The 12,934-nt window shown below is 35.6% G+C and overlaps 1 protein-coding gene and 4 non-coding genes across 19 annotated transcripts in view; 4 read left to right on the top strand and 1 right to left on the bottom strand.

Annotated features, from left to right (window-relative positions):
• LOC124630022 (myocyte-specific enhancer factor 2) overlaps positions 1–12,934 on the bottom strand; it is a 59,160-nt gene that overhangs the window by 4,818 nt on the left and 41,408 nt on the right. For 5 of the 15 annotated variants that reach the window (XM_047163737.1, XM_047163728.1, XM_047163806.1 and 2 more), the window contains 6 exons: positions 7,859–8,008; positions 6,633–6,770; positions 5,588–5,653; positions 4,506–4,806; positions 3,930–4,174; positions 3,407–3,531 (listed from right to left, as the gene is read on the bottom strand). In XM_047163737.1, the coding sequence (XP_047019693.1) occupies positions 3,407–3,531; positions 3,930–4,174; positions 4,506–4,806; positions 5,588–5,653; positions 6,633–6,770; positions 7,859–7,912 (929 nt within the window). In that variant the 5' untranslated portion in view covers positions 7,913–8,008. Of the gene's footprint in view, positions 1–3,406; positions 3,532–3,929; positions 4,175–4,505; positions 4,807–5,587; positions 5,654–6,632; positions 6,771–7,858; positions 8,009–11,140; positions 11,164–12,934 lie in introns of those variants that run through there. The other 10 variants (XM_047163767.1, XM_047163774.1, XM_047163759.1 and 7 more) reach the window with 7 other exon arrangements.
• Positions 360–431, top strand: Trnah-gug. Its single transcript has one exon. It is a non-coding gene; the product is annotated as a tRNA-His (tRNA).
• On the top strand, positions 774–845 carry Trnah-gug. Its single transcript has one exon. It is a non-coding gene; the product is annotated as a tRNA-His (tRNA).
• Positions 1,689–1,760, top strand: Trnah-gug. The gene has a single exon. It is a non-coding gene; the product is annotated as a tRNA-His (tRNA).
• Positions 2,927–2,998, top strand: Trnah-gug. Its single transcript has one exon. It is a non-coding gene; the product is annotated as a tRNA-His (tRNA).

Below are 12,934 nucleotides of genomic sequence, written 5' to 3'. Positions count from 1 at the left end.
TTCATCAAAACTGAGAACATTAGTACCTGTCATAGCAGTAAGTTAACTTGATAAGCTCGTATTTGCATTACATATATTTAATTCATACCAGCCAATTAGAAACATGCAAAGAACTTAGCCCGTAGCAACAGCGACTGATAAGATACTCGTAATTTATGTTGCAATTATCTGTACTCTGGCCCACTCATGCGCAACGATCAAGTGAAAGTAGTAATCTGAACAACAGTACAGCTACCCCCTCTGTCGCCTTATTTTCATACAAGAGCGGGGGGTGAGGAGGACCACAGAAAATTGGTCTTTTTGCAAGACTCTTAGTGTTGTAGTGGTAAATTTTGGTCTATTGTTCACCAGCTCCGACAGCCGTGATCGTCTAGTGGTTAGGACCCTACGTTGTGGCCGTAGTAACCCAGGTTCGAATCCTGGTCACGGCAGTGATTTCACTGTCACGGCGGAGTTATTTTTTGGGCAATGACCGATTTACATGCTTATAACAGAGGGGAGTGTATGTTTAGACTATCCCAGATTAAGAAATTGTACTGTTAAACATAGCTGCTAAAGTAATGAAATGCTCACTTGTTTTTCTTTTCTACTTTTATTCCCACTTCTTAATCCCATCTTAAGACCAGTGACGCTATTTAACTATCGCAGAAATGATACAACGTAATAATAAAGTATTACAATATCAGACAGGACGAAGTGAGAAATCTCGAATGTAGGATTATAAATAGACGCTGCAATTTCTTTATTTTTGAATAGGAAGACAAAGGAGATGAGCCGTGATCGTCTAGTGGTTAGGACCCTACGTTGTGGCCGTAGTAACCCAGGTTCGAATCCTGGTCACGGCAGTGATTACACTGTCACGGCGGAGCAAACTTTTTTGGAGCATTTAAGACTAGGTATTTTATATAATTCAAACTTAAAGAGATACTTGGTGTTTCTTTTAATAGAGTCGTAATTAATTTCAAACAATGCAAATTTTAAATATAACATAATTATTGTTAATTATCGATACATGTATCTAATCTTAGACCATGACAGCTGATTGAAATTCATCAACCATTAAACATGTAAATTAGAACAGACATATATTAATTGCTAAATTTCTACATAATTCTGTAATAAATGAACTTAATATTGCTAATTATATTTAATATATCCAATTAGCTTTAAGAATATTGTAGAAAAGCTCTAAGAATTTCCTCTTTTTTTTATTTTAATTTATTGCTGAGGAAGTGATTGCTTATTCATAATTAGCGAAATTTAGTATTTAGATTATTGCAATTTATTTTAATATTATGTGTTTGATTTATTGTACTAGTTTTAAAACTTTGAAATATGCGAGAGTCCAATGTTCCAGGCTATTAAAAGGTGAGTGAGTATGGAAAATAAACGGGCTATCTTCTTTGCAGTTCAATAACTGCATGAATATTTGCTATATGGAACCAATGCTACAGTATCACATTATGTCCCTGATTATTTATATTTCGCCTCGGTTGTTCTCAAAATTCATTTAGAGCATATCTCTTGAAACACGCCATCTATTAAAACCAATAAGAAACACTCAGTGATCTGGAGCACTAAAACCAGAGCACCCAACCAAAACTGTTGCAAAAGTAAACTGGTACTTGTAACCACTTTCACAACTTAAAGTGATCATTCATTTAAATGCTTTAGACATGACTCCAACAGCCGTGATCGTCTAGTGGTTAGGACCCTACGTTGTGGCCGTAGTAACCCAGGTTCGAATCCTGGTCACGGCAGTGTGCTCACTGTCACGGTGGAGGATAATTCTTTTGAAAATTTCTTTAGAATAAATTGTGAAGGGGTCTCTAATAAAGAGATATGAAAATCATGGAAGTTTTTCATTGGGTCCTATTTCGGCAACTTTGGTTTAAGCTTAGGATCTGTGATCATTCTATGATCACAAAGTGGTTTCATTAGGAATGTGTATCAAATATTTCTGAAGGGTTCGACATATTTCTAAGAATTGGAATATGGATGAATGGCAATAAAACAATAAGAAACTTTCGTCATGGACTGTATTATGGCTTTATTGTTTGCCCTAGTTTCTGTCTGCAGCATAAAACTGTACTTAACATTCAACCGTCCTTCGTAATCATTATAAAAACCAGACTTCATCAGTGTCTTTATCAGTACAATTTAAAAGTACTGAGTCTTTCTGATCGAATTTCTTATCTGATCCAACAATTCTCTTGGTTACCACAAAAAATGGAACAAATTAATTTGAGTTTTTTTCTCCTTTTTTCTTCGGCATAATACGAATCCAATTTGATTCTGTTCATGCGGAACGTCCATTCATTTGACATGCTACGTCTCCCGGAAGACATTCTTATTCAAGATCTTATCTAGCGTCCTTGAATAATGTCCTTGTATTTTTAACAGTTCTTCAAGTATTTCAGGTACTGCTTTCAATTTATTCTGCTCAGTTTCTTATGAGGTACTTAATTTAATTTTCTGAATCCAAATTGCTTGTACCACAACTTGAAGACGAAAACATGTGATTTTAATTTTTTTGCTTCTGTTACACGTGTCTATAATTGTGTTTTGTTTTTGTTGAGATTCCTCCACATGGTAACCACCACTTTAAATTCGTTTAGCTGTATTTTTTTTGTCATTCAAATTAAGTTCAGTAGTCATTTGTGAAGTTTTTTCTGGCTCGAAGAAATTAGATGTTTAAGTGTTAGTGCCGACACAATAGCTAGATCAAAAATCGTTAGTTCAATAATGGCGAACATGCGTGATATGGGATCGGTAAATTCGTTTTGTATATTTAGGTATCAAGTAATGAGTTAATTGGCCATTTTTTCTGGGTTGTAATTCACTCAGGTGCACGCGAGCGTGAATTGTTATGTAACCAACTTTGAAGACATTGCGTTTTTCGTTGCTGCTATCAGTGGTTCCGACAGCCGTGATCGTCTAGTGGTTAGGACCCTACGTTGTGGCCGTAGTAACCCAGGTTCGAATCCTGGTCACGGCAGTGATTACACTGTCACGGCGGAATCCTTTTTAGTATTTTATTCATTTGTTAACACAGTTCATTAGGAACTTTCGCTTTGCATACACAAAACAAAAGAATCTCTTCTTTTTAATTTTGCATTTCTGAATTGTTCAATTTATTAGTATAAGCTTCAAGCTTAAATTAGAGGACACCATCAACGAAAATCTGTATCGACCGAGCCTCTTATAACTAATCCTCCTATTATTTTATTAGCAACCAATAACATCCTGAACTGAAAGCAATTCTAACTGGCATCAAGAAGAAGAATTTATAATTCTCAAAATTTACCAATTTACGTCTTTAAATGTGCCCCTTCTCCCAGACTCGGTCAACACGATAATCTTGAAGCGACACATTATAAAAAGTGATATGAAAGTGATCACAGACATGTACCTGTTGTGCTGTAGGGTCTGCAGCTGATGCGCTCCCCACGTCAGTCCGATGCCCATGTCCGAGTTGATGCTGAAGTCCTGTGGTCCGAAGTTGCCGAGTCCTGAGTAGCCGAGTGGTGTCTGCAAAGACGAGGATGGGTGGTTAGGGAATTGAAAATGGAATGAGATTGTGATTTTTGAGCCATTTGGAATGATAGATTTACATTCGATTGTATAATGTGTGAATCAAATGAGAGAATTTCTCCCAAAACGGTAAGATATTTACTGCAAATGATACTCTTTTTTGGATTGGTCCAATGGTTGATGTTAATGAAAGTGTATCTGAGCAAGCCAACTCATAATTTTACAAGCGATTTCTAGGATGTCCAGTCTGGCAAATCATGTTTTACTAGAAGATTCATGCTATATGGTAGGTATGATTTATCAAACATGACCCATAAATCTTTGGTAGGATAGGGAATTAGGCTCTAACAATGAGATGTAATTCTAAAAAGCGATGACAAAAAATTTATCCTCACAATCACCTCGCCAGCGTAAGATATGTCATCCTGCGGCGGCGGCATAGAGCTGGGTATGACGACGCGCAGATTGTTGTGTCTCGGCGAGTGATGCGGCGGCGGTGCGTGTCCATGTGACTTGTGGCCGTGTCGGTGAGGGGACGGCGCCGGCCCCGGTGAAGGGGACGGTGTGCAGCCGGCGTCGAGAGGAGATCCAGATCCGGGGTAGCCGTTTGACATCTCTAGCATTCCGCCGCTTGGGTATACTGGAAATAAAATAGAAAAGGAATTAATGGTGTTAAACGTTTTCAGAAAAGAATTCATGCTACGGTAAAATGGTATAGTATGGTAAAATGGTTAAATCTCTACTTTTAGATTTGTATCAGAATAGAATGCACTTCATCAGCCATAGAGCAAAATAGTAGCGCAAGTCCTCAGCATGAAGTAAATTGAAGTGTCAAAACACTTGAATGTTGATTGATAATAGAGGCATCCAAAACTAGATACCATAGAAGAGTAACTTGAATTATCTACGCGTGCAAAATCAGTAGGCAACAAACAGAGGAAAAAAAGGGAGCTAAAAATGCTTATAATTACCTGAATCGGTTTCCGAAGAAGAGGGCCGTGGACTGATAGAGGTATGCATTTGTGGACTAGCTTGCAGTAGTGTCTGTTCATAGTTGCCGACTGGGACGCTCACGGGGAGGTTGTAGTTGCTTCCCGTCACGCCCACACCGACTCGGCTGCCGTTCAACTGGTTCCTTTGCATCATCATCTGGAATTCCTCATCGATCTTGGAGTACTTCGCCTCGGTCCTCGGGGTCAGGTTGTATTCGGGTTCCGCCTCCGGGCTGTCCGGTGACATCACTCCGTTCTTATGCTCTTTCTTCGTTAGTGCCTGTAAGTGTCAGCGAAAACAGCTCAGGTGGCTTGACGAGCCAAACTTATAAATACTCTACTCGTACTGTATTAATCTGGCATGCATTAAACTCCAGTTAAATTATTAGATTACACCCTCTATACACACCATTAGCGTTATCAGCGTCAATCGCGTTAAACGTAATTGCTACTGTTTTGTTTTTTCAGATTTTATCAACGTCAGTATGTAGTGGAGGGTTTAAAAAAAACAGTGCTATCAATAAAACTACTGTGTAACTAGGTAAAATTGTACGTGAAACTTTTTAGCGTACATTTGTGTGGTGTCGAACGCAATGATGCAACACTGACTTTACCCTTGTATCAAAACATCGGAGTCAGGTAGGCGCGGTTAATTCAAATAAACACAATATATACAAAACCCATGCTGGTACAGGAAAAAATAACATAAATATTTGGGGTATCTAGTCATAAACTGTTAGTATAAAACGGGGTGTCTGGCATTTTGTACTTTAACCTTTTTTCTAACAGGAAATAAACATGCTGTAGCTTTATTGTCGTGTTTGTCTATCTTATGTATATATTGATGTGATATCGTTTACACAAGGTCTTTGGGTACGAGATCTACATCTATAACTAGTGAGGTTTTATTGCTTGATATATCGGGGGGGGATAGTTTAGTAACAAAATGTATGCATTAGGTATTGTGTAAGTAGAAAGCACGCGGTTAATGGGATAAGTCAATTTTGCATGGACATTGCATTGCGATCACGGGCACACAGATGACGCCGTACTTAATGTACCTCGATGATGTTGCGGTTTGTCAAAGACTCGTGTGGCTCGTTGTATTCCGTGTATTTCAAAAGAACCTGTAAAGATAGGAAACGTATTTTTATATAAAAAAATATTCTAATTTTATAAGGAAAAGGAGCTTAACTAATTGGACATTAATAAAATATAAGTCTAAAACCAGCGTTTCTGCCTCGTTTTAGGGCTCTTTTTCTGTCGGACACATTTAACGCAAATATTTTGTAAAATGATATAATTTTCCTTTTACATTATTTTTAGGTTAGCCTACCAGTCGTAATTTATTCATTAAATACAGAATGAAAACAACAACAGATATCAGTATCATTTGGCTAAACCATACGATCTTAGTGAGCGGTTTATTCAGCCAATGTTGGCGTTGTATAAACGAGAAAAAATCCTTATGCTAATAAGGCTCAAGTCAAGCTAGTATTACGAGGACTTCCATTAAAATATGAAGTAAGTATTATAAGCAGCGTGTTAGACGTGTAACGATAAATTACTAACAATCACGAAAGAGAAAAAAACTGTTGGAATGAAATACTTTTTTCCCCTTATAAACTAATTTCAAAGTACGTGCAGAAAAATATAATGCTAAAGATTAATCTCAACAACCTTAGGAGCAATGCCAGAAAACTTATGAAGAACAGGAAGCTTGTTTTACCGAATTTACATACATAATGAATAACGAAGAGCTACGCAAAGAAATTATAATAGATAACAAATTTACATAAAACCTACAAAACTTCATACACGTGTTCGCTATAAAATATATTTATTAAATAAATAACAAATAAATTGATATCATCAAAGATGTAGACATCGTAAATAATACAAAATCTAATGTAGTCGAGGGAAAAATACAGACTATTCATAATTAATTTTATTTACAAAGTGTGAAATAAAATTGTTGCTTAAATTGCTTGTGACGATCTAAATTAAGCTACAGTACCACTAAAATATTCAAAACGTAAAAGTGAAACGGTTAATATTAGAAAGAAGAAATAAACACTAGAACTGTATGAAGTAAAGTGTACTAACCTTGTCCATATCAGTGCTGGCATATTGGTAGAGTTTGTTGTTGGAGCTGAAGATAATGAGGGCGATTTCGCAGTCGCATAGCACGCTGAGCTCATAAGCTTTCTTCATCACACCAAATTTACGCTTGTTGAAAGTCACCTGAAAAATAAACGTCAAGAATATTAAAAGATTGAAACAACAACAGATGTAGATATGCAGGATATTATTGAAAGTCTAAGAAATTAAAAACATATCCCTAAAATGATTACAGGGCCAAAACACAAGGTCCATGAAGCAATTAAAAACTTTTGAACTACTTTAATTGTCAAGCTTGACGATATGGAATGTATCATTAAAGTACAAGGGCTCTTCACATTGTAATTTCGATATTGGTAAAATGAAAACAAAAGCTTTTTATTGGGTCACGGACGGAATCAAATAATTATTAGTGGAACTCATCAGCGTTATGTGTCATTGAGCGTACGTTTTAAATACCAATATTTCAAGCTACTAAATAATGCAACATGTTCGAACACATCATCTGTGGTTAATTTGTATTTTTCCTTAATAACAAAAAAATCGACAGGTTCTAGTGAATTCATGTGCTCAGAAACAGTTTATTTCCTGTCATCTTTAGGTACTAATACAAACATGTCAGCAGATTGCAAATTTATTTTATTATTTTCAAGTATTACCATATCAAGAACAAAGGAAGTTGCACCGCCAAAAGCAAATTGACCTTCGCAATTTTAATTTTACATGTCTGCTGTTGCGTTTGCTAGACCACTTTCAAAGAGCTTCTCTGCTCTCTTGTAATTAAAAATGTACTTTCAGATGGGGGGAGATGTGGAGTGCTTTGTAGGGTCATAATAAACTGGACAAGGTTGATATACAGTGTAATCGTATAATTAATAAATTACAAGCGGGAGCGGTCGTTGTCCCGTCGCGATAATGTTTTGCAGTGGGAGTGTTGATAGGCCGCATCTGTTAGGTCATGCCTCATGGTAAGGTCATTTCACTCTAATAGCCTCCAATATTATGTATGCGAGAATCACTTTTGATTTTGATTTTCAAATTACGTCAGATTAATCATTGCCCATGGCTTTAATAGACCTATAATTCATCTTTTTCTAATGGCTGTACAATTACGACAAAATAATTGGTAAATATGAATATTGCCCTAATAGCTTCATGAAATGGTATTTTGGATTTTTAAAGCGTAAATATATTAGTTTGCTGGTACTGACCTGTCGATTCCGTTCGTCCGTAATACGGGATATTTGTATTTTCTTCCGACCCATGGTGGCAGCAATCTTGGAAGGGGATGCGGGGAGCGGGGGGCGAGAAAAAGAGTTGCCTTTGGGCTGGCTGCTTCTGCGGACGTCAACAGCTGCTACCTGCAGACAAAGAAAAAACCATTTTAATACTAAAACAACAAAGTTGAATTCCACTAAACACTAATAAAACGCAATTCCAAGTAAACGGTAGTGATAAATCATAGCATGAATCAATTCTTGAACGTGTCCCTTATTCCCATTGTCATAAAGGCGTTGTCAACTTAGATTTATTAAGGCCAAAAGCTCTCGTCATCGTGCCATGGAACCATGGTCGTGATTGTGACCATAGCCGAAGCAAGGCCGATGACAGATATTATAGAACTGGGTGACGTAACAAATGCAAAGATTATTACGTAAACGGAATAATATTTTGGTAATCATTAAAGAAATCTTGAGAAACGCCCCTCATGGATAAATAGCTTAACTTATCATATTGATAGTCCATGTGATAGACGGTTTTATCCATTTTCCAGTAGCTGATGCCATCACAGTGGATTATAGAACACGTCACAGTTTCCAAAGCATTGTAGTCTGTAGGTGTATGTTTTGCACACATATTTCCTTATGATAGTTATTGACTGGTGATAAACAAGGTTCATGTGTAGCAAATACTGCAAATTATATTACATTAACAATACGAGCACTGTCATCTTTTAAGTTAAAGAGCATCGATAGAAATATATTTAAAAAAAGAAGAAAACTAATAAGCAAATAATAAAACACATGTCAACGATAAATGAATAACGAACTTTGACGATTGTAATCAATAACATAAGCTCTGAAGCAAGGTCACAGACAGACCGACCGGACATCACACATTCCTACTACTAGTCTAACAGTTAAGTGATAATGTTTACAACGATTACGTAATCAGTGGTTCAACAGCTTTATTGGACGATTGGGGTCCGATAGACTCTCGTAGAATACCAACCGAGAGAGGCGTGAACAAAGGTAATCGAATACCAGTTTACAAAGCACAAGATGAAGATAAAAAAGTCCGTATTCAAACAACCAAGTTTGAAACTGATAATCAAAATAATGTCAATGATAATTTAAACAAACTAGGAAGTAATTAACAAACAAAAACACTGAATTGATTGAAAGAAAACAATTGAAAAGATATTCACAATAATACAGTTCGCAAATCTTTACTACTTGACACTGTCATTGACAATGTGGATATCGTACCTAATATTGGCATACATAATTAATGGGCCGCCTTTGTTAAACAATATCCACTGAACAAAGTAGACGATTTACATTTAAACATTACAAAAAGTATTTGGCAGAATCCCAATTCTGAAGTTTATGTACTTGTTTATAAAAATGAAGATTGAATGAAAGAAGAGAGTGCAAGAGATGATCATGATGCCATAAATCTTGAGATAGACGACACAATTTTTTCAATATGAGAAAGTTGTGTTCGTGAAGCAGATTAAAACAGACACAGTGTTTGTAACAGGAAAACGTTGATTACCGATGTTAACAGTGTTAGACAAAAAACGGGGTCATGTGGGCTGATAGTAGGGTCATTATGCAAATCTGTGTGACCTGCCTTCTTGTACGCGCTTTATGGTAAATTTTATGTTTCACTTTGTAGAGATTAGTCGACATTTGTATTATTGGGAACGTTCTTACAAGTTTTGCTCACTGCTTCGTCTGTATTAAAAGTCTCAACATTACGGGATAAGAGAGTATTGAGGGAAATATCTTTTAGAGTTGATTTAAAACGTCCAAAGCAAGTACCTAAGTACGTAAAATGTTTCTACATTTTATATTTCCTACATTATTCGTATAGACAGTAGCTAGTCTGACTACATTAGCAGTTTTTTTTTCTAAGCGTAGACGGATAACGGATGTTCACTAGCAGAATGTAAATTGTCGGATTTTGTCAATTGTTTTGAGTATCGATCCGACTTTGTAAGCCCGCTGTATATTTATATCCTTTCATGTTATTTAGCTTTCTCTGTATGTCTTGAATTTGTAAAAAATATTAGGTGCATACTGTAGTTTAAACAAAATACTTTTTTTTCTTGTTATTTTATGGTTGCCATGTGAAATTATTCCAACTCTGCTGTTATTGTAATTTAATTCTTGTGTAAGAGGAGCGGTATTCAAATAGTCAGATAGATCAATTCATGATAGGTTTTAGACTAAAACCATATTCGATTCTAATAAAAACATACTAGTCTACATATTTATATTCAACCACCATTTCTAACTTTTATCATTAAAATCTAGCTCACATAAAATAATTTCGATTTCCAGCTCAACATTCCATTCATAGAGAAAAGAGATTGATTTTAATAACAAAAAGTATTAATGAAAAGAGACCCAATTATAATTGTAATATATCGTAGTATATTATGTACCGTGGGTGGTGAACTCTAATACTCATTGAAGGCATATGAACCAAACATTAATAGCAGTTTATAGAAACACATAACCTTTTGTGCGTTTTGCTATAAATGTTCAATAATGAACCCTGAATCTTGGTATTGTGACTACGCATACGTTTCGGATAATTAAACAACTGTTAATGAAACCTACGGAGGTAAAGGGAAAAATACTATTTTGACTGTGTCAAAATTTATCAATCACTCCATAGTTGTATCTGAGTATCAATTAAAATATTATGCTACTACTGAAGCTATCAATCGCCATGTAGGAAAATAGTTATTAATATTGAAGATAAGACAGTAATTATTTCCGGCTCAAAAAACAGATGTGCGTAATTTATCACGTCATTTATCATTATTATGGCAACACCAAAATATTGATAAGTAACTTTTATCTTTAAGAAGCAACAATTTAAACAACCTAATCTAATGACTTGATTAACTTTTTTGATTGTCACTGTATAAATTAGAAGCATAACTTAATCTTACGATTTTTATATTTTTAGGAGCTTGAGATAATATAAAGCTTGTTTTTTTTTAAATAAGATTTCTGATTTTGAAAGCAAAACAGTGAATCCAAGCCACTGTATTAATTGCAAAGCTTTAATGAGTATAAACAACGTTCCTTCACTATAGAGGAGAAAAATAACATAACAATACGTAAGTAATATAATATAATTTATCGGTAGCAACACGCGATGGTGACCACACGTTAGTGGAAAAGGGCGCGTTTCTTGCGAGGTTTCACGATAAACAACTTAGTACTAGGCTTAGGGCAATAATTCTTGTATACTCGTGTTAATCACATTTGAAAGAGCACGTGGTTCAGTTACAGCCGCACCATCAGAAGTTCAACTGCAATTTAATACAGCCGTTCCGTAGGTCACCGATCGTGCTTAGAAAAGTACATTAAACTTTCTATCCTTTCTACATATTAAAAAAAAAAGTTGATTTCAAACTTGGCTGCAAAAAAGACGTTTTGAACGCAATTCAGAATTAAAGTTTAGACAGTCATTACAGGTGATCAGAAGCCAGAAAGTCTTACAACTGTTTTTACCAAGGGCAATGCTAGTAACTGGATTGGGAAGCTGGCTAGGCAGATGATAAATCGTGCTATCAGTGGGGGATATACTAGAGGAAAATGCACAGGTGTTTATAAAAACAGTGTTATCATTGTTTTTGTCCGATTTAAATGTTTAATTACCAGGTAAAATGGTGGAATATGTCATCCATCCATCAGCAACATTAGGTACTACTAGGTACGATTGCTGCGATAGGCAGTTTTTATTTTGTTTTAATTTTTTATCACATTTGAGGAGAATTAACTGTACTTATGTAACCCTGTGTATATTGCTATATTGTTATATTGCTATATTGTGTATTACTATGTATATTGCTGTATTGCTATATTGATCGGTCATTTTAATCCCGAACACACCACGGTTTAAGGTTGTCATACAAAATTGGGTTACTTTTGATTCTCGATTCAAACTGTAATTAAAGACTATTTCAGCCGAAATTCATACCCGAACAATCAATTCACCGAAGTCCTCCTGAAAGTTTAGATCTTTCATATAAATGTTTCTAAGTTTCAGCAAATAGTTTCTATACAGAACCTTAGTATGCAGTCCCCTTCCATTTATGCGTGATGTGAAGCACTGTTGACGTGATTTAGTTCTAGGTTGCTTTTTACATGACCTAATTTAATTATTCATCATGTTATACGCAAATTGCAACGAACAATATTTTATTTAAAAGTTTCTAGTAAAAAGAAAAAAACATATATTTTTTCATAAATAATTATATTTTTAATTACAATTATCTACATCTCACATTTGGTGGCGAATGCCATAATCGAAACTCTATTTGATGTTAAATACAATATTTCATACTATTTTATTTTTAAATAAATAACTGTGTAGGTGCTAAAGTTCTTAATACCAAAATTTATCACCCGAAATATTTACTTTGAAAGCAATTAAAATTGAAAGCGAAAAATGTTTTCATTTTGACGCCTCGTGAAAAGGTCTGGTAAGCGACTCAATTAAAGTGTCAACATTTAATTCCGCCATTTTTCTGTTGCCAACTGAAAGATTTTATTATTCACGCTACTGCAAAATTCCGATGTCTATGTGTGTGTTGGTGCATAAACGTTTCGATGTGTGCATGAAATATAGTTCACGGTGTCATGTTTGCCCAGTATCCCCCATTTTGCGGATGTATGCGTTAGTTCACGCATGGAGATTTGTGTGTGTGCGTTAAGTTGCGCTTGTGAGAGTTTGTGTGCATTTAACTGGCATTGCCCGTGTGTAGGTCAAAGGGTGTTTGTAGGGGGTGCAGGGTGGAGGGGTGGACGGGTGTCAGGTCACTGTGTTTATAGGTGGCTTGTTACACGGCACTTGCGTCTAATCATGCATTATCACGTTCCCTCTGCGGATGATTATAGCAGCTTAGTTAACACATTACAACCCAAACGATTATAGTTACCTGAATTTACATAATAACAAAAGGTATTAAAATCGAGGTAAATTCCATTTACCTGTAATTTTTATCTGTACGATTATACAGCCGAACTAAAAACAGGACA

This window comes from Helicoverpa zea, chromosome 1, assembly GCF_022581195.2.
Source record: "Helicoverpa zea isolate HzStark_Cry1AcR chromosome 1, ilHelZeax1.1, whole genome shotgun sequence".
Lineage (NCBI taxonomy): Eukaryota > Metazoa > Arthropoda > Insecta > Lepidoptera > Noctuidae > Helicoverpa > Helicoverpa zea.
The sequence above is the reverse complement of the archived record's forward strand: the minus strand, read 5'-3'. Positions and strand labels throughout refer to the sequence as shown.